Source organism: Dipteris shenzhenensis, chromosome 23 (assembly GCF_047967505.1).
Source record: "Dipteris shenzhenensis isolate YYH24624 ecotype China chromosome 23, Dip_SZ_1.0, whole genome shotgun sequence".
Taxonomy (NCBI): domain Eukaryota; kingdom Viridiplantae; phylum Streptophyta; class Polypodiopsida; order Gleicheniales; family Dipteridaceae; genus Dipteris; species Dipteris shenzhenensis.
In genome coordinates, this window is record NC_141618.1 from 22,297,827 (window position 1) to 22,319,415 (window position 21,589).

Sequence of the window (21,589 nt, forward strand, 5' to 3'; positions counted from 1 at the left end):
TCCAAATACAAGAAAAGCACTGATGTGCATTAGCCCAAAATCAGCCAACTGAATAATCTGTTCACCGGTACTGCCGTCCTGCTATGCATCAGTTTCAGTCTCAGAAAGTAATCCTAGTCTAGTGCAATATCCCATGGCAGCCTTTCTTCCGATTCTGGCTGATAGTTCTAACTTGGCAGCTTTGATACCCTTCAAGGGAGTGTTGGAATGCGAGAAATCAGCCAAGTTTGTCGTGGCAGCTCTGCTGATACCCTTCAAGGGAATCTTGGCAAGACAAAGACCAACTTGCAACAAAGATTTCGTTCTGTTCTAGAGGCCCGGAGTAGCTTAAACAGGTGCGAATTTATGAAAATGACCTGTCTAGTGACACTCGAGTAGATCTGGAACAGGGAAATCAGGTCTGGCAGCCCTGGAAAGCCTCTGGCAGGCGCGACTCTGCAAATCCTCCTGCCTGGAAGCAAATTGAGTTGCTTGGAAGCTCCAAACTGCCTAGAAAAGTGCGATTTTGATAGGCGCCTGGCCTAGAAGGCTCCTAGAACGAGTGCGAATCAGATTTGTGGCTTTGGGAAAGCATGAATAGTAGGATGCAGCAAAAACGAACTGATCTGGAGGCTCCCGGCAGGCTCGAAAGAAACCGTCCATAATCTGTGGTATATCCGGATATCACTCAAGCTCACAATCCAAACCACACATATTCACAAGAATATCATAGAAATTGAACCAACCAATTTGGCATCAAGTGCCATTAGAATTATGTGGCAATGGTTGCAGTTTACCACTTGTTATTGTTCTAGTAGGTATGGCATCCTGCTCGACGATAACAGTGACCACAATATGTTATCTTTTCTCAGAAATATAGGTAACACTGGCATCATAAACAATGCTTCAACTTGCACTGCACAATTGGTGTTGCATATGTATATGATTTGCAGAGCCTGGGATAGCAAACCATATCCAAACACAAAACCATCTCAATAGATTTGGCAGACTATCATTTTCTTACATGTACTTGTATATTCAAGGTTACAAGATAAACAAGATATACATGCAATATATGATTTGGTAGAGCTGTAGGTAACCAACTCACATACCATGTACAGATAGTCTGGTAGTGACCAATACACTGATCTAGAAGTCCCACGGTAGATATACCGTCAGCAACAAGCGGTACCTCGAGTGAATCAATAATGTCACTGAGCAACTTCTACATATCTGAAGATTTTGTACCGAGGGAGTGGAGGTGGTACCCCCCTCTTGAGCACTAGGAAATGCTCCAAACGCACACTTTGCTGAGCCGTAACCGAAGTCGGCTCAAACTAAAAAGTAGAGTTGCATCAACTGAGGTGAATCAGCTAGTTCACCCACGTCCATCCACATCACATCCAAAAAGCGACGAGGAAACTCTACCACTATGTGCCAATAATTGTTCTTGAATCAAGATCTCGTCCTGTACCTCTGTCTCTGGCTGTTTCTCATGAGGCATATACTGTGGCACATCCTGTGCTGTCATTGCACAACATCTTGGTTGAATTCTCTTAGCAACCACAAGCCTTACCTCTTGAGAGAGAAGGTGATATCTGTGATCCCAGCATCATCCAGAACAACCATAGGTCTCACCTCCTTGAGAAAGTTGGTGATGTCCTAGCAAGGGAACCACTGGAACCGGCCTTCGGGCATACCAAAGGGCAGTAAACAGATAATAACCTGCAAATACCCGATTTTCAGCCATTTAAGAAATTCCCACATCAAACCAAAATAACATGAACGCAACACTTAAGAGCTAGATTGCCCTCGTCCTGCACCAGACACTAGATTGGCCCTAAATTGTTGAGAGATCAGCTCACAATAATGTGATTACATGTGCATAGCACTGACACATATAGAGTGTTAGATGTCCTAACTCTAACCCTAACCCTAACCCTAAATGGGTTTGTACGTATTCTATATTTTCAGCTAAATCTAGTGTACAGTTAGTCATTTGTGGTGTGCTCTCTGCTGTGCCCTCTCTCCTCATCTCCACTCTTCTCCTCTCCCCTCTTCATATTTTGTCATGGTATCAGAGCTCCCTTGCCTTCATATTTTGTCATGGTATTAGAGCTCCCTTGCCTTCCGTTGAGGCATTGCGATCCTTGAGAGAGAGAGAGTGATTGAGAGATCGATTGAGAGATTGAGAGTGATTGAATGAGCATTCTTTCATTCTGTTGATGAAAGAAAATTTCTGTCCATTCTTCTTCCTTTGTATTTTGAGAGAGAGAGAGATTCTTGAGTGTGAGTGATAAATTCGGTTCAATTCTTCATTCTGTTCCTTGCATTTCTTTAGATTGTGAGAGACTTGCGGTAAAGAGCTTTCAAGCCTCAGATTTATAGGGAGAAAGAGAGAGATTATAGGGAGAAAGAGTCTTTCTGTTGTGAGAGATCTGAGAGAGAGAGAGAGTAGTCGGAGAGATTTCCTCTCTGTGAGAGAAAGAAAGATATAGATCTTCTTTTAGATCTATGCGTGAGTAAGGCGACCTAAGGACATCTCTAAATGAACTGCTCTTCCAGCCTCGACTCAGGCTTAGACAAGCTCTCTAGACGGGTCTACAACTAGAGGCTTGCGAGCGCCATCGCCTACAACAACTAAGGCACTGTGTTGGACCATCTGCAACAGACACCCCCCCTGCAAGCCTCTATTGAGCGCCATCAATTGGCTAGCCTACCTTTTGCTCCCGCACTGGATGGCATAAAGCGCACTCCACTTTAATGAGCCAAACGCCTGTCAACAATGCCATCTAGGTGATTGCAGACCTGGCTTCATCGACGATCCACCTATGTAGCATCCGAGCTCCTAGCCGCCTCAATAACACAATCTCCAAGGCACCCAACCATTTGCAAATTTGCCGAAGGGACACAACGCCCTGCATGAAACGACCTGCAAGCTCTCCACGGGTTGCGACTCACTCTCGGCCAGCTCCAACAAACGAGCTCTCATCGGTGATCAACGCTCGAGAGCTGTCATGCCTCAGCCAGCTCCAGCAAATGAGCTCTCATCGGCAACCAACCGACTCCTCCAAACACCGGCTCATAAGCTTCTGTACTACAAGCTCCTGCTCCCTAGCTCAATCAGCGAGCATCTCAGCGCACAGTCCCACTAACGACCCGAGTAGGTAGACGGGACTCCCAACTGCTGCAGCATACATGCGCCACACGGGTAACTCTTCCCACAAAGCAAAGGACGCACTTTGACGGCTCCTCGCACCAACCTTTTGCAAAGTTATCGGGAATCCAAGGTAGCTGACGAAATCTGAGAAGATTCCATTAGCATCTTCTTAGATTCCGGCTATCAACAAGGTCTCCATGTGGCCAGCCTTATTTTGACACATGTTAGTCCCTCATAGTCTTATCTGCCACGTGTCCTATCCTAGCTAACACGTCATTGGCGACACGTGGCTTAGTGCCATGTCAACAACCCACCGGGCCTAGGGCCACGTCATCAAGACACGTGAGTACACTAAGCCTACCACGTCATCACATGACATCTCAGTTGCCACGTCAACAGCCAAATCGGTTGCCACATCACCTTGCCAGGTCAGCAAGGCATTCCTTGTGCCACATTATCAGTGGTCCCACAATTGCCACCTCAGCAAGCCGAGTCACCTGCCACCTCTGACTGCCATGTCACCCTATCAGCTAGGCACAGTGATCTCTCCATTGGCACACTTCTCTCTCTCTCATGTAAAGCCACTTGACACCTCATCACTACTTCACAGGCACACTCCTTGCTAAGCACAGGCTCTGCATACGACTCACCTTGCCACATCATCATTGAGTACTTTGCACCCTTTTTTTTGCCCCTCCACCTAGATTAAGTCGTATCTCTCGATCCAGGAAGAATTTGAGGGCGCTCCAAAAAGAAAAATCGCTCGATTTTTGATGCTCTACACGCTCGTCACATCACGCGCACATTTCGGCGCAAGTATCACACACTTTTGAGCCTCTCCGACAAATCCACTTCCTTCACGCACATCAGTCTCTACATCGACGCATCTAACCCAACACCTAAAATGTACAAAGAAAAGGAATTATTTGCTGCTTTTTCAACCCTCGACAGTTGGTCTAGATCTAGTTCAGAGTAGATCAGATCATTCATAGTGGAGAGAACTCCAAAGCAGCCAATCAAAGCCATGCCGAAACGGCACATGGAAATATCGAATGGAGACCATTCTTGTACTTCAGGACAAATGGGAGTATGCCAATGGTTCTACACCAAGACCATTGGACGATCCATGCAGCAATAGCTCTACTCCACCTGTTGTCAGAGCACCAGCAGCGGGATCTACAACGGGATCTCTAGTTACACCAACAGTTTTTGCACTTGTAGGAGATCTTGCCATTGCTCGAGCACATGCAGAATGAGACAAGAAAGACACGTATGCATATCATTTGATCAAGTAGAATGTGCAAGATGTCATGCTAGGACAGCTCAACACAGTCAAGACATCAAAAGAAGCATGGGATATGTTTTTAGCTTTTTACGAGTCGAAGAACACTTATAGGATTCTCACACTCAGAAACCAGATCAAGCAGAGTTTTTGCAACAGCAGTGAAACTGGTCATGCTTACATACTTAGGATCAAAGATTATAATAATCAACTCGCAGTAGCAGGAGAGACCATGAATCCAACATAAATGGTTCAAGTCATCCTGAATGGACTAGTAGAGGGATACGAGAATCTAGTCGACAGTATTGCCATTCAACGGCAAATTTCGACACTGGAAGAGCTCCAGTCAGTCTTACTTGGTGAAGAACTTAGGACTCAGGCCATTCACGCACGCAAAGGTCATTCCAATGATCAAGCATTCACAGCTTCAGATAGAGGCAGAGGCAGAGGCAGAGGTAGATCATTCCAGCAAAGGTGAATATATGTCTTTAGCATTCATGAACTTTTGCAGAAGTCACGACATTCGAAGACAATTCACTTGTGCAGATACTCCTCAGTAGAATGCAAGAGTTGAAAGGAAGAATGATTCTTTAGCAAACAGTGCTAGAGCAATGCCTAGTGAGAAGCATCTTCCGAATCAGTATTGGGTAGAAGTAATAGCCACTACAAACTACTTGCTTAATCGGCTTGCTACCAAACCGATTCAGGGTATGACACCTTATGAAGCATTCACTGGACACAAGCCATGCATTGGGCATCTCCGCATATTTGGTTGCATAGCATATGCCCACATACATGATGACCATCGCAGAAAATTGGATGCGTAGTCACGTAAATGCATCATGGTTGGCTACAGTGAAGACATCAAAGCATACAAGCTGTATGATCCCATCAACCGCAAGGTCATTATCTCTAGAGGTGTAATCTTTGATGAGGAATTAGAATGGAAAACCTTAAGTACATAGGAGATAGACGTACCGATTACACAGTCATCTACAAAAAAGGTTGATGAAGAAGAGCAAGAATTGCCAGAAGCACCCCAAGCAGAGTCACAATAACTCAGACGGTCTACTAGGGAAAGCAGACCACCTGCCAGATTGACATATGCTCAGAAAGGCAAAGCAATTCAGGTTGAAACCACCAACTATGCTCTTATGACTACCATCATGGCTACATAAGAGTCAGTGTACTTCGAAGACGCAATTGACAAGCCAAAATGACAAACTGCTATGAATGAAGAAATGGATGCTTTGTACAAGAATAATACTTGGGAATTATGTGACCTTCCACAAGGAAAGAAGGCCATAGCAAACAAATGGATATACAAAGTGAAGTACAATCCAGATGGAAGTATTGAAAGATACAAAGCCAGACTAGTTGCAAAAGAATTTGCACAGCAGTACGGTCAAGATTATGATGAGACTTATGCTCCAGTAGCAAAGATAGATTTCATACGGTTCTTGATATCACAAGCGATACTAAGCAGATGGAATGTGTATCAGCTCGATGTCAAGAATGCTTTTCTCAATGGTTACCTAGTCTACATGCAACAACTAGCATGTTATGTTGAACCAGGAAAAGAGAATCAGGTTTGTTATCTCAAGAAAATTCTCTACGGCTTAAAGCAAGCACCCAGAAGTTGGTACAATAGAATTGAAAGTATTTTGCTGATCTGGGATACATGAAATCCAATGCAGATCATACTCTCTACTACAAAGTTCAAGGGGAAGACATTACTATTGCACTTTTGTACGTAGATGATTTAATTGTGACCGGAAGCAAGAATAGTTTCATAAAAAAATTGAAACAAGACTCATCTACAGAGTTCAACATGAAAGATCTTGGACTTATGCATTATTGTCTTGGTATTGAGTTTTGGAGAGATTCAGACAGCATCTTTGTGAGTAAGCTCAAATATGTTGACAGCTTAAATATGTTACCCGTCTCCTGAAGGAGTTTCATATGGCAGATTGCACGATTGCAGCCACTCCCATGAAACAGAGTTTGAAACTTACAAAAGATTTAGAAAAGCCTACAGTCAATGACAGGTACTACAGGCAACTTATTGGATCTCTTATATATCTGGCAATCACATGGCCAGATATTTATTATGCAGTAAGTTCACTAGCACAGTTTATGGCGAATCCAAGACAGTCTCACTAGAATGCAGCCAAAAGAGTCTTGAGATACATAAGAGGTACAAGATAATTTGGGATAGAATACATAGCAAGTCATCCAAGGTTGCATGGATATTGTGACACTGACTATGCCGGAGATCATGAGACCAAGAGATCGACATAGGGATATGCATTTTTCCTTGGTCAAGGTGCTATATCATGGTTGTCCAACAAACAGCCAAGTGTTTCTTTGTCTTCGACTGAAGCAAAATATAGAGCACTCACTACAGGTGCATGTAAGGCTATATAGCTCAAAAGACTATTATCAGAAACATATTATTTTGATGAATCATTGCCAACGACAATACACTGTGATAATCAATTGGCTCAAGCATTGGCCAAGAATCAAGTATATCACTCCAGGACCAAGCATATTGATGTCAGAGAGCACTTCATCAGAGAAAGAGTGTTACTTGGTGACATCACACTTCAGCATTGTGATAGCAAAGAGAATGTTGCAGACATCTTTACCAAACCACTCGGTAAAGAGCTTTTCGAGAAACACCGATAAGCTCTTGGTTTGACGCAGAGGAAGGACATTCCCATTAAAGGGGTGTGATGGAATGTAATGCTTAGTCCTTCTTCGATTCCCCAGAATCATCATCTTGAGGGAATGCCTACTTCATGATGTTGATCTTGAGGGAAGGTGTTGAGAAATCAGGTCAACGTCATGTGATTACATGTGCATAGCACTAACACATATAGAGTGCTATAAAGGAAAGGGTTAGATGCCCTAACCCTAACCTAGAATGGGTTTGTATATATTCTACATTTTCAACTAAATCTAGTGTACAGTTAGTCATTTGTGGTGTGCTCTGTAGTTGTGCCCTCTCTCCTCATCTCCACTCTTTTCCTCTCCTCTCTTCATATTTTGTCATAAACTTAACGCGCCTTTCGGTATTTCTTTATCATTTATTCAGAAGGCATTCAAATACAAGAAAAGCATTGACGTGCATCAAACCAAAATCAGCTAACTGAATAATCTACTTTTGTCCTGCTATGCATCAGTTTCAGTCTCAGAAAGGCATCCTAGTCTAGTGCAATATCCCATGGCAGACTTTCTTCCAATTTTGGCTGATAGTTCTAACCTGGCAGCTCTGATACCCTTAATGGGAGTCTTGGCATGAGAGAAATCAGCCAAGTCTGTCTTGGCAGCTCTGATACCATTCAAGGGAGTCCTGGCAGGACACAACCAACCTTGGTAACAAGGCAATAGGATCTGAAGATTCTAAGGCAGTAGGAGAGCTTCTTTGAAGCAATCGACTGATTTGAAGGCTCTGGGAAGCCTGCAACAGCAACAAGTAAAAGGGCGAATGTGTCTGGAGTAGTTCTCAAGCAGTCTAGCAGTCAAAAGCAGCAGCAACAGCCTTGCAAGAGGTGAAAAACAACAAAAACGATTTGGCCCCTGGCACCTCGAAAACCTGCAACAAAGATTTCGTCCAGTTCTAGAGTCCTGGAGTAGCTCAAACAGGTGTGAATTTTTTAAAATGACCTGTCTGGTGACACTGGAGTGGATCTGAAACAGAAAAATCGGCTCTGGCAGCCTTGCAAGAGGTGAAAAACAACAAAAACGATTTGGCCCCTGGCACCTCGAAAACCTGCAACAAAGATTTCGTCCAGTTCTAGAGTCCTGGAGTAGCTCAAACAGGTGTGAATTTTTTAAAATGACCTGTCTGGTGACACTGGAGTGGATCTGAAACAGAAAAATCGGCTCTGGCAGGTGTGACTTCGCAAATCCTCTGCTTGGAAGGAAATTGTAACATGCAACGGTTATCTGATCGTGTAATCATAGCAAGACCTTCTTTAAACCTTTAGCGAGGAATTAGCGTTATGCACCATAGAGAGAGAGGAGATGAGGGTAGAGAGAAAATAGAGACGGCAACCGATTGGGTCCCTGTACCCATTAAGGGCCCCCTTCCCCAATCAAGGGAGAATTTGCTTAAATACTTGGAGAACTGAAAGATACAAATAACACTCTTCGAGAGAGCACGGAAGCGCGCTTTTGAAGAGTACACTGTGCACACGTAACTCCAATGAACACTGAGACCTTGATGCTGTCCACATTGACGATGTAGGGCACTTCTGCAGGGCAAGGAAGAGGCTTGTGCTGTCCACTGGTATGTAGGGTTATTGTGTGAGTGAGAGAGTGAAAGCTGAGAGTAATAGAAGCTGAGAGAGAGTTGAGATATGAATGAGAGATAGAGCTGAGAAGTGAGCTGTGCAAACTGCAAAAGAGAACTTCAAAGAGCGATCAAACAGTACCCAAACCTTACTCTGTTTGCTGGTCCAACTGTTGTGTTGCGTAGACACCTTCTAGAAAGGATGAATTGAGGGCCAAGGGCTGAGGCTGATCAGGGCCAGATCCGGAAGTGTTCAGGGGCTGCACAAGGGGGTTGGAAGGGAGCTGTAGGAGTGGCTGAAGGCAGGGAAGCTGGATGAGAAATGAGGGCTTTGGGCTGAGCCAACCACCCCCAAACTGGCCGACTTTTAGTCGGCTGGTTGGGCCCTTTTCCCCATAAAAGGCTGCCTAGGGAGGGGTGCAGGGCAGCCTATAAAGGAAGCCCTTCCCTAGCCCATTCTTCCTCATTTTCTCAGCCTTGAGGGGGCCCTGCTGGGCTCCTATCCTAAGCTGAGACCTAGACCTACCTAGAATCCTAAGACGGAAACACTAACCTACTGTTCTCCAATGGGTACTAGTGAACTAGGACTAACTGTCTGATTGGACCTAAGGTTTAGAGACTGACGTACGTAGCTTATGCCTGAATGTCCCTGGACAAGGGCTCACAAAGGGGTCACAGCATATGACAAAATCTCCTATTAGGGAACTATAATGTTGTTGTCGATGTAGCCAGTGTGTCATGAAATGTCCTTTGAACTGTTTATTCAGTTGGAAACTAGGGCAGTCACTGTAAATTCCTAAAGCTTAGAAATTCACGTACTCGTGAGACGTGCCTTTGCTAGGCTTTCCATTTCTTCAGCCGTTATCCTTAGTCTGAACAATTAAGGCCTTGTCCTTGCCGTCCTCTCCATCAGAGATCGTTTTCCTGCCCTCCTCTTGCACCAACATTGCTCCCAATTCTTTAAAAGTGAACGGCTTTGACCTATCCAAAGTTGTAATGCTGATCGCAAAGGCTCTGCAGCTCCTTTGCAACATACTCAACATGAGCATGGGAAAGTGGACCGGGTCCACCTTGTTACCAACTAGTGCTAGTTAATCCTTCATCACCTTCACTTTCGTGAGGTACTCATGGACATGATCTCCTTCCTTCCTCCTCGTGGTGAACAACTAATTTTGGAGTTTGAGGATCCTCATACAGTTATTCATCTTCTGAAGGTCCTTCAAGATGTCCCATTTAAGTATCTGCCAATTGAATGTGTGGGATCACCGCATTTGTTGTCGTTGACAGTGCCTCAGTAATCTCTCCTCCCACTCTTTTATCTGTGCAGGTTTAACTCCCTTGTCATATTCATTGTGGTCTAGGGTTCCTATTCCCCTCATGTCGTCACCTTCTGCACTTAACTTGGCGCCATGTGGCTCCGTATCTTCACCTTCTAGATCGAGTAATTGAAGATCTTGGAATAGACCTAGTTCCACTATGCAACCGATACACACCTTGCATCCCTACTTGAGAAAAACACACTTATTTGAGCCTAGGTCACTTTCCTTTTCACATAGGTACTCGTCCTTTAGATGTTAGAATCGATCTTGAATTTTGGAAATTGAGGTGAGTCACCTTCTTTCAAGCAAAGGGTCTCTCCTTTGGGCAGCACACACTTGTGAGTTTCCCTTGGGGCTTTGAAATGATGGCTATCCTTGATTGATGTCAGCTTTGATAACATGTCAAAGAGTCGCTTGCTTTCACCAACTCCTGTAGCAACGGAAGACTTATCCTAGGGTTCACACAATTCAAAACAAATCTCACTCCATCTTTGTACAGAAATGTATAAGTAAATAACAGATACAAGCTAGAGCATGCTCATGAAGTAGAATAGCCAAAACATGTACAATTGATTGCACAACCTACCACCATCTATCCCTAGTCGTGTACTATTGTCACTCCCAAATGCTAATTTCTATTCCTTTAGGCACCTCTCCACCTAGTCAACCTACGTACTCATATAGAGCTTCAGTGTGCTGCCAAAGTCCTGCCACAACACCTTTTCTTGCTAAAGATATGATGCGAAGGAACTAAACTACAGAACTACCAAGGTCCCCAATGGGGGCCTTTATATAGGGCTGATATGCCCCCCACAGACTGGCCAACCAGTCTATGCAAACTCTACTGACTAGACACCCACGTGTCACATTGTATGGCCAAGGCAGGGTGACATTAAGCTCTAGGTTAGTAGAGTCTATAGTGAGGTTTTATGCATCTCATGCAACAGTTAATTAAATCAATGATGGAAGCACGAGAATAGGTGGCGAAAACTACATGCCAAGATCTCAGGTGTTGTAGCTCTATGGTGCAACAGTTTGGTCCTCTGTCCTGCTGTCACAGTCGTAACAAAGCTTTTGAAACTCCGAGGTAGCCTCCTCAATACCATCAAGGCCAAATGGCACGAGTCTACCTTCTGACCAACTGATGCCAGTTGATCCCTCACCACCTTGACCTTCGTCAAGTGGCTATGTACAAAATCTCCCTCTTCCATATCAAGATTGCAAAGCTGATGCTGAAGAAGCAAAATTTGGGAGGTGTCGTCTGTCTCGTACAGATCCTTCAGAGTGACCCACGCCTCTACCGACGTCTTGGCCATCTGGATGTGAGGAAGCACAGAGTCCACCGTAGTCCCTATGATCAATGCGAGGGCATGGGCATCTCTGTCTTCCCAAGCTTCGAGCTCTTCTCTGTTTACTGCCATGAGTATCTTCCCCTGTCTGTCCACCATGTCCTCCGACTTCGCCTCCACTCCCGTAGTCAGTTTCCATAGCTTTCGAGCCACTAAATGACTTCGGATCTTCACCTTTCGGATTGGGTAGTTTGTCCCATCTAGTTTCCCAGACTCTCCGAAGTTAGGGATAGTGAAGGAAAGAAAACCGGGGAGGAGGAATGGAGAGCAGGGGCTGAAGAGGCTGTAGAAGTTGACATCTCTGCTGCTTAACCACATAGCAAAGTCAACCAAACTCAATCTTCAATAGACTAGAACTCGCACATGACTGAACCTGAGTCACCCTCCTTCTCGCAAGGGCAGTGTCCTCCAGTCGTGGAAGTCGATTCCCAAGAGCTTCTGAATCAGGTTCGTCCTTCAGCAAGGTCCCTGCCTTCAGGCTCCCACACTTGTTAGCCTCCTACTTGGGCTCTGATACCATGTTAGAAATTAGCCAATAGAGGGTACACACAACAGAAGACTGATAGTATTGCCCAGGAGCTCACACAGTGTGGTGTGGGGTGTGGAATCACAAACTTCTTAACTTAATGTGCATAGATGTGCAAGCCAGTAAATAGACAATGCTCAGAGACAAATATAGAAGCAACTCTTTATATTTCCGTGCGTCCACAAAGTAGGACAGGATACATCATACAATACCAAAAGGTTCTCTACTAGATGTCTAAGCACTTCTAGATCTTTGAGCCTGCGTGCTCCACCTTGATCATATGTAATCTCTTTGTCTCGAGTGTTCTTCTCAACCTTGCTGCCTTGAATGTCAGCTAAGGTAGGCAGCCCCTGCCAAGCTTTGTTTGCAGCTTTTCCTTCTCTCTTGGTCCTCCGGGAATAGGCTCCAAGAGTAGGTCTCGCGCTGCTCCTGACTGCTTGTCTTTTGCTGCTCTAGAAGATATTGAATGAGGCCAAGCGGCCTCTCCTTTTATAGGACACAAGGCCCTTGAACCAACCGACCTGGTAGGGCCGACTTTTAGGGTCTGTATGGGCCGGCCAGACTTCCCCCCCCAGTCTGTAAACCGACCTGGTTGGGGGCTGTTCTTTAGACCCACCTGACCACATGGCAGCCCGCCATGGTCCCAGGCACTCTGCCCACCTGCTGGCCCTGTTCCAGGCCTGTTGTAGGCTCCATACAAGGCCCAAAGGCCTTGCCATGCAGGCACCTTTGGCCACTGCAGATTCTGCCTTCAGCCAGGACACCAGCAGCCCTCTCGTCCATCCAGTAAGCCTCCGTACAGCCCCGTACAGTGGGTTCGTACTCAGCTGATGTCATCGCGCCTTTCACAGGGCCCTGTTGCAGGCCGTACGCTTGCTCTGATGTTCCGTCTTGCCAGGTCAGATCCAGGACTATATGCCCCCTCCATCTCTCCTGCACAAGGTCTCCTTTTGATGCGTTTCTTGTGCTATCCACATGACAGCTCATGTGCTGCCGATGTGGCAGTGTATACATCCCTAGGTCCACCCCCCCCCATGCTCTCCTCATATGGGGGCTTATAGATGGGGAGGTGACCTTTCCAACATCTAGACCCTAACCTAGATCAATTCCCTTCGGTTCATGGAGGGTTTGGTTCTATGGAGTGTCCCCATAAAGTTGAGGTCTGTGTGCTGGGCAGACTTGTATTCGTTGCTTTTTTGTTGACGAGTTTGTTCAGCATTGCTTATGGGAGTGCAAGTAGGTGAGGATCATATGGAAGGGGATTGCTAGCTTATTGAACATCTTTTCCTTTCTTTATGACCTTGGGCTCGGTGGCTTGCCTTACTCTTTCGGGGCCTTAGGTGTTTTATGAGAGACGTGACTCTTCTTTGGCTCTCTCAGTTAGATGATATTGGTTGAATCATACTCTTTGGATGACGTTCTTGGCTCTCCTTATAGTCTTGCACATGCCGCTGTGGATAATGGGAGAGTCTATAGCGATCATATCAATGTGGTATGTTTGGAGATCGAGATGCATAGAAGCCTTGGATGATTTCCAGGTCCACCCTGCTTACACATTGGCCAGTATTTGGACAGATACTTCTGGCTAAGCCTTTCCAACACACATGCTAGGAAGAGCAGCCTTCCGTTTTCCAGCTTTTGGTTGGAGTTTTGTTCACGACTTCGCTATAGCCATAGAAAAGGGACAAGCAGTTCTACACACAATAAATTGTCTCATTGAAGGATGGGTTATAAGTGTGAATTCAGCTTATTTGTTACCGTGGGATGCAATTGAGTGTGGTCATTTTGTTGGAAGTCCAGTGCAAATGGTAGGCATTGGACTTGTGAGGAAAATGAGGACCTTTTGTGATGACGATTTTTTGCTTGAAAGAGAGGAGAGCGAGAAAAAGCAAGCACCAAATTTGTATCTGGAAGTTTTTCTAGTTTGTGACTCCAGAATCAGCCCTGATTGGATGAATTCGGGTTACAATTCTAATTTGGGAGTGTAAACTTGGTTGGCAAGCAAAGTATGTTTTTTGGGACCTTGGTAGGTGAAAATTTTCCCGGGGGTGCTTTTTGAGCCAGTCAGTTTCATAAAGGTCAGAAAATGATGATTTTGAAGATGAGGAGTTGGCCTTGGCGGAACACACTCTGGACAGCCATGGGTTACAAATTTGTAAACTAAGGAGCTCGTCTAGTCAAATCACAGGAATTCCTAGCAGCTACTATTACACTGTGAAAAATCCCAATTCGTCGACGCGTGTGACTTGTTTTCTCTGGAATTGCACCTCTTGATGCTTTCCGTGCTAACTTGCTAAAAAACGCAAGCTTTTGTTTGCTCTTCCCATGTCTCCTCTAAAATCAAGCCCAAGGTGTGAATAATTTCCCTTGGCTGAAGCGTTGGGCTTATGGAATCAATTGGCAGTAATTCAAGTCCTGAGCATGGAAGTTTTTCTGATCCAAAATATTTCTTTTTGGGATTTGGACCAAATCAGCCATCGGGAGGATGAAGGAATAATCGAGTCTTAGGATCAAAGAAAGAAATGCAGGAATTCTACAGCTGAGCTGATATGGGAAAGGTAGAATATGAACGACAGATGGAAGCCTTGGAATCAAACCGCGTGTGTGCCAGATACTGGGGACACATGGGCTAGTAGAAGATTCCCAAGGATGGGCACATGATTGGACTCAGACCCAGTACATTGGATGGAATGAAGGGGGTGTTTTATAGGCCCCAGTCTGCTCGAAGAGGACCCCTGTCAGGTCAGTTGGCCATCTCAGGTTGGCCCACCCTAGTCAGCTGCAGGCCCTATATGGATGCCCAGAGCCATGCCAATCGGGGGACCACCGGTCCTAGTTTGGCCTAGTCAGCTCTTATTTGAGGAGAAAGGGCTTGGAGCCCTATATGAGGTGGCCTTGAGGCCTCTTTCATATTGAATTGAGCACAAAGTCTGTGAATTTAATAAAAATTTGACATTGTACCACGTGTGGTCACTTATTGCCATGGGAAGCTTTGATCGTGAATTTATCAAGTTGTGCGTATAGTTGTCCCTAAGGGCTCTATCCATCTAAATCAAGTCGTATCTTTGGGATTCTGTTTGAGGATGCCAAATATTTGGATGGGCCATGAAGGATCAAGATAAGATCTTGCCTGAATTTCTTGAAGGTGTAGCCTTGAGCTAGCATGAGGCCTTATCGAACTCTACCAAGGAGGATTGGGGCCAAGTGGTATCTGGGGCCTTACCAAACTCTACAAAGGAGGATTGGGGCCAAGTGGTAGCTGCAATGAAGCTGACACTTGGGATAGAGGAGTAGCTACACTTTGTTATTGCATTTGGATCAGTTCTATAAAGGGGAGGGTGACACGATCTTTACAAATGCAAGGAAATGCCAAATGCAACTGTACCAGTCAAAGTCCACTACCAGTCAAAGTCCACTACAATGTGCAGTCAACCAAGACAAAAGCCCCAAATTCTGGCAGTCCTGGCAATCAGTAAGTCAACAAAGTTGATTGTTCTGCAAAAGCAAGCTGCAAAACCAGAGTAGAACCTATTATTGCGAACTGGCAGAACCATAGATGACTAGAGTTTTTGAACCAATAGCAAGAAATTGGTGGAGAGTACAAATTCTACGGAACGTACGGCCTGGAAATGGCGCTTTTGTTAAACAGCGGTTGGCGCCTCCAAGTTTGAACATGAATCAGCACCATGGACATAAACACCGTTGTGCGGCCGTTTTACTGGCTGGAAGGTAATAGCCCCTTCAAAACTGCAGCGCAGGTGTCCAAAAAGAGGCAGAATGACCAGACAGTAATAGCAGCGCAGGTGTCCAGAACGAGGCGGAATGACCACACAGTAATAGCCCGTTCAAAATGGCAGTGCAGTTGTCCAGAAAGAGGCGGAATGACTGTTTTTTGAAGGCGACTGTAGTAGAGGAAGAAAGCCACAAAATATGATGACGAAATTGTCAGAAACAGCAAGAATTGCTTGGATATGGTGGTACTTCCTGAGAGATGGTGGCTGCAGCAAAAGCAGTCAACCAACAAAGGAGAAGATGCAGCGGGGCAGAATCTGCCAGATGGAGGGTGATGGGGAAGGAAACACGGGCAAAACGGGCCTTCTCTGATGCCACTGTTGAGTGGAGAAACAGCTCAAGTGTACTTGCAGGAAATGATAATGAGTGAAATTACAAAGTACAGCCATATACCAGATGGCCTACTTGAGGACCGAGTGTCCTAAGTGTCCTAACCCTAGATATGACTAACAGTACTAACAGCAGTAGCGGTCCTAAAAGGACTAAACCTAGCCTACAAGGCTCATACCAGGGAAAATGTGGCAACACATTCAGTGCATGTTACTTTATACTGTTACATATTTGGGAAGTTTCCATTGCTTTGGAGAGAAATGTGGGAATCAAGTGCTAACAAAACACTGGTTTATCTGTTTAAGGAATATGTCAAGGTAACACAAACAGTTATTAGAAGGTTATATCTTTCATGGTTTGATTTCCTACCTTGATTTATGAGGACACTTATGTCCCTGAAGGGACTTGAAGCTAGATAAACTGAGATTATGATGCGAGGATAGTCTTACCTAAGATTGGTTAATAACCAGTATTGAGACTATGCTGATAAAGTATTTGTAGAGCTGTCTTCTTGAGCATATGAGTGTCGAGGCATTGTGCCTCCGTTTGCAGCTACCAAGGATCATTTCTTGCGGATTTGAAGATAGGTATTGATATCTTTTTGATATTATGAGTCCGGGACTTGACGGAGAGTGTGGTTAAGTGGGTCTATGGTTTGGCGCATTTCTACAGGCTAGGGGGTAAAGGTCCCTCAATGAACTCTCTCAAGTGATTCCGGACGGAAATTGAATTGGCCACCTCTTACTTTGGTAGTGGTTGTGAGGCCAGCACCGCAGCTAGGCTCTCTGGAGTGATGCAGAGGTTATTGAGCTTTTACATATGAAGGGATGAAAGGCTTGTTGATGCTTTATAATGCCCTTGCAGCCACATAATATTACCACTTCTTCCACCAAAGTTCATAATGGGAGATTGTTTAGATTTGTGGTTGTGGCATTTTTCACAGTTCCTTAGCCTTTGGTATGAGGTGGCACTACAAGCCGTCCGGTTGCCAGGACAGTATATAAAAAATGAGATAACACACAATCATGAATAGAACTCTCTATTTTTTAGATCATTTGAAAACGATCATCGGATTTGGATTGAACTGATTTGTGTCTTTTGCAGTTTTCTCCTGGGGTAGAGGAGACCTTGGCCAACTTGGTCTAGGGGATGAATGTGGTCGTGATCACCCAACTTTGCTGGTTACTTTTACTGATAAGGGCATTGCACACATTGGAGCAAGTGATTTCCACACTGCGTTTGTCACAGGTCAATTTTATTTGATTTACAGGTCTACTGAATTTAATATCAATGTTTCTTTTCTCAAAACAGATCACATTTTTTCCAGTTCATTTTGAATGATGTCGTGTCTGTTCAAGGAGATTTCGTAGCAGTGTCTCAAAAAGAAATGAAGAGAACTTTCAGATTCTGATATGGACAGTTGAATAGGCTATGCAATTTAAGCTGATGAGTACTGGTATGGAAAGCTGAAAGATCAAACATTGCAACCAAATAAATAGAGACTTAATACGTGTGTGAGGATAAACTCAAGAGCGACATGTTTAATTATGCTCTTGCTAATCTCAACTTTCAAGTTCTGGTCCCTTAGAGGCTTGTATGTGAGCAGCCTCAGAAAGTAACCGCTGGGCAATGAAGTTGCCTCGATTGTCTTGCATTTTGCTTGAAGCTCTTGGCTTGCTCTCGCTCTCTTCTCTTTTGCAGGGCAACCATGCCAAAGTCACTAAGTAAAAACTCTCTGTAAATGGTAAATATGAAAATAGAGAGATACAAACAGGCCAATCAAGATATCCTTTGGCCCCTTGCGATAGAGAACCTATTGAGCTAGATGACCAGATGGTGCCACTCTAGTCTTCGGTCGCAAATGAAGAAGATAAAACCAGCCTCCAGGTATGCATAATTCTTATGAGTGCTCCTTCGATGCACGAGAGGTACTTCGATATCTCGTATGTCTTAGAGTGTGTGAATAAGCAGGGATGCGTGTGGCTGTGGATGAAAACGTGGTGAAGACTTTCAAGACTCCACACAGGTAGAATCAGAAATGCACACAAAAATGAATTACTGCAGAATACCAAATGCCAATCTATGGCTACAATCCTCTCTTGGAGATGAGAGTGCACACAATGTGAACTGCAAGTGATGGCTGCATACACACAATGAACCATATGAGCAAGAAGAGGTGTGAGAGAGCAGTCACTTGAGGCTTTGTGAACAAGCTAGGGTTTTAGCACCCCTATATGGCACAGACACGGTGTGTCCATTCAAAGCACGTTAAATCACATGCATAGGTGAAATCTTTCCTGATTGGCTGCCTTAGAGTGTGTGGAGGGGAGGATGGAGCTTCATATAACATGTGGCAGACACTTTAACACTGACCAATAAAATGGTGCCATTCGCACCTATCCATATCCTCTAGAGAGAAGCCGTGAACCTCAGTTGTGGCTGCATGTATCTCCTCAGGGGGCTCTTTAGGTACGGTCTGTTCTTCAACAAGAAGATTGATATGGTGCTTGAAAAGACATTCGGACACGGTTTCTGCCACCTTAGTACTTGGACAGATTGTAGAGTCAATTCTTCGAGATGCACGAGATGGACACTGAGACAGTGAACCATTATGCCAACGGAGAAATGTTAAAAGCTAGGTACGGTTCTCCATGGTTTGTGTACAGACATCCAATGGTGCGTTCGAACTTTCAGGCCATGGGATTATGAGAGTGCATACGAGCTTGCTCAAAACTTCGAGCTCATGCACAAGGATCAAGGATCCAAGTCAGCCAACAACAAGAAGTCCTAGGACCCCACCATGCCAGGAAATGGTGGGAAGAAGTCTGAAAACGGGCAGTAGAAGAAGAACTGGACGCCAAAGGATAGGAACGATTATGGCGTTCTCTTGGATGCAACAACCTGAGTGACCTATGCCAAAGAGAACTGATGTTTCCATTGTCATGTGCATTGCCTGCATTGCCTGCACTACAAGAAGCTCCGAGCAGAAGGAGCAACGTCAAGTGGTTCGTCCACAGCCTTAGCTTCAACGAAGACAACATCAATGGTCATCGAGGAGATTGAAGATCAACAGAAGGTGGAGCCTCACACGTTTGCCTCTATATTTCAGTTATGTGGCAAAGGTGGTCGAGCCCAAGCAAATTTTGCTTCGTCGGTTTAAGAAGGGTACATGCAATTGTTAGCGCTTGTACGTAGTTAAGTTCAAGCACATGGGCTCCCATGAGACACCATGGGTTGAAGAGGATTTTTTCACAAATGATCCCTACTTCCTTTTAGCACATAAGGAGGCTTTTGCCATACCCTAGTTCGAATCTCATTAGAAGGGGAAATCGCGGGCATCCACAACCCGTTGCATGCTGGGCTGTCACATCAGCAACCATATTAGCACATTCCGTGGCCACGCAGTGCCATGTAAGCAGTATGCAAGTGCCACATCAACACTAGAGCAAGCGCCAGGTCAAGAATGACGTGGCAGCCTACCGCGTGGGAATGAGTGATGTCAGCAGACCCGACTAGTCTTGTCGGGACAGATCATGCCGTGGGGACGGTCAAATAGACTGCCCTTGGTTGGTTTACTTCTAGGCCTTGGGCCTTGGCCTCATTCCTTATTCACTTTCAGACTGGAGTTGAGCAACCAACAACAATGTTTCAACAGCAGGGCCAAGGCCGGACTAGGGAGTAGCAGATCTACCCCTCAGCCGTGATCCTTAACGGGTTGTTACAGGCTGGTTCAGTCCAGGTACCAGTAGTAGCAGGGTCTGCATTAGAGAAACCCTCAGTTTCCAGCTCTACAATGAGGGAGTTCCCTCCATAAATATCTTTTTTTTACTTTCTACGGTGAAGGCTTTTGTCTCTTCATACAATACTTATTCTTTCAGTTGTATTCAGCTATATTGGGCAGACATTTACTAAGCTTATTTTCCCTCCTCGGAGGCCCCTTATATTCCTCCTCAAATTCTCACACTCACTTCACGTGTTTGAGTGTATTATTCTTTCAGTTCAATTAGTAGTTAGTAGGAGAGAAAGTGACTTAGTATTTCTCTTTGCTACATGCACGCTTTTTGAGAAAAAGTGGCTTAAAAATTTTCCTTCTTTTACAAGAATCCTTTTCAAGTTAACCAAGATAAAGCATCAAGTTTCCTATAGAAGTTAATGGTCTTGACAGATGGCCCGCTTCAGGTGGTTTCACTTGCTTTCCACATGGGGGGGCTCTAGTGTTGTTGATTACATCATGGGATCCCCTGTCTTGACATCTCGCATTACTCACTTCACTGTAGCACCTCTCCCCCCAAGGGCTGATCATACATACCTTTTCTTTCCCATCTCCACCTCCCTTCGCATAGCACCTTCCACCCCACTCAGTGCTTACTCCACCTACCACGATATACGCTTTGATCGGGATCACTCACCTTCTTACTTTGGCCGTCTGTACATACTTCTCGCTTATATTGACTTCATACTCCTTTTAGAGGATCGTGTTGCCCTTGTCACCCGCTCACTACACGAGGTTGCCATTCATGCTTTTTCCCACACCACTTGCTTCACCTGCCCACCACCCCCTTGAAACCGTACCTCGTAATAGTTGGTACGATGATGAGTGTAAGGCCTTACGCCGTCAACTCAGATTCGAAATAAAAAACAGTCTTCCGAGCGCACCAGATACGCTATGTGAATACCGTAGACTGGTACGGAGGAAGAAACTAGACTTCGTTCGTCGAAATGAGGAGGAGCTACTGAACATTTTGTTTAGTAACTACTCTAAGGACTTCTGGTGGAGATTTCCAGAAGGACGGTCCCCTCCGCCACTCACTGACACCCAGATCTGGTTTGATTATGCACGCACACTTTATGACATCCCAAATCAGCCAGTCCCTAGCCTCTCACACATGCCTTGTCCCACATCCTGCACCCTCTTCACTAGAGGAGGGGTAAAGGATGTTGTAATGAAACTTCATAATGGCCGAGCGAAGGATCATGAGGGACTATGCACTGAGTTCATTGCATATGGGATTAACCTCCTAGCCCCCATCTTAGCAAAGCTTTTTAATGAAGCGGTTTGTTTGGAATTTCCATACTCTTGGACCATTAACACTATCTCACCCATCCACAAGGCAGGGGATCCCATGAGCCCGGAGAACTACAGGACCATTATGATTGGACATGTCATGTCCAAGATTTATGCATCAGTACTTGACTCCGAGGTTAGCAGACTTGTAGAGTGTCGAGGACTTAGAGCAACAGGACAGGCCGGATTCCGACGTGATCATGGAACCATGGACCACATTTTGATGCTCAGATGTATCATCAAGGAGGCGAGGTCATAGAAGCAGAGGGTTTATTGTTGCTTTGTGGAGTTTCGCAAGGCATTTGACACGGTCCCAAGAGCCCGCCTCATACGGCACCTACAGAACTTGGGTTATGACCAGGAGATCATTTGGGCTGTCATGGCACTTTACGAGAGAGTTTCTAGCAGAGTTCAGGCAGGATCCGGGTGGACAGACAAGATCATGAGTACCATCGGGGTCAAACAAGGGTGTCCTTTGTCGCCTACCTTG

General features: G+C 45.1%; 1 protein-coding gene across 3 annotated transcripts in view; it reads left to right on the forward strand.

Annotated features, from left to right (window-relative positions):
• The window catches only part of LOC147887121 (uncharacterized), a 189,252-nt gene that overhangs the window by 2,546 nt on the left and 165,117 nt on the right, over window positions 1-21,589 (forward strand). For all 3 annotated transcript variants that reach the window (XM_087394913.1, XM_087394915.1, XM_087394914.1), the window contains exon 2: window positions 17,139-17,282. In XM_087394913.1, coding sequence (XP_087251039.1) covers window positions 17,139-17,282 — 144 coding nt within the window. The remainder of the gene's footprint in view (window positions 1-17,138; window positions 17,283-21,589) is intronic.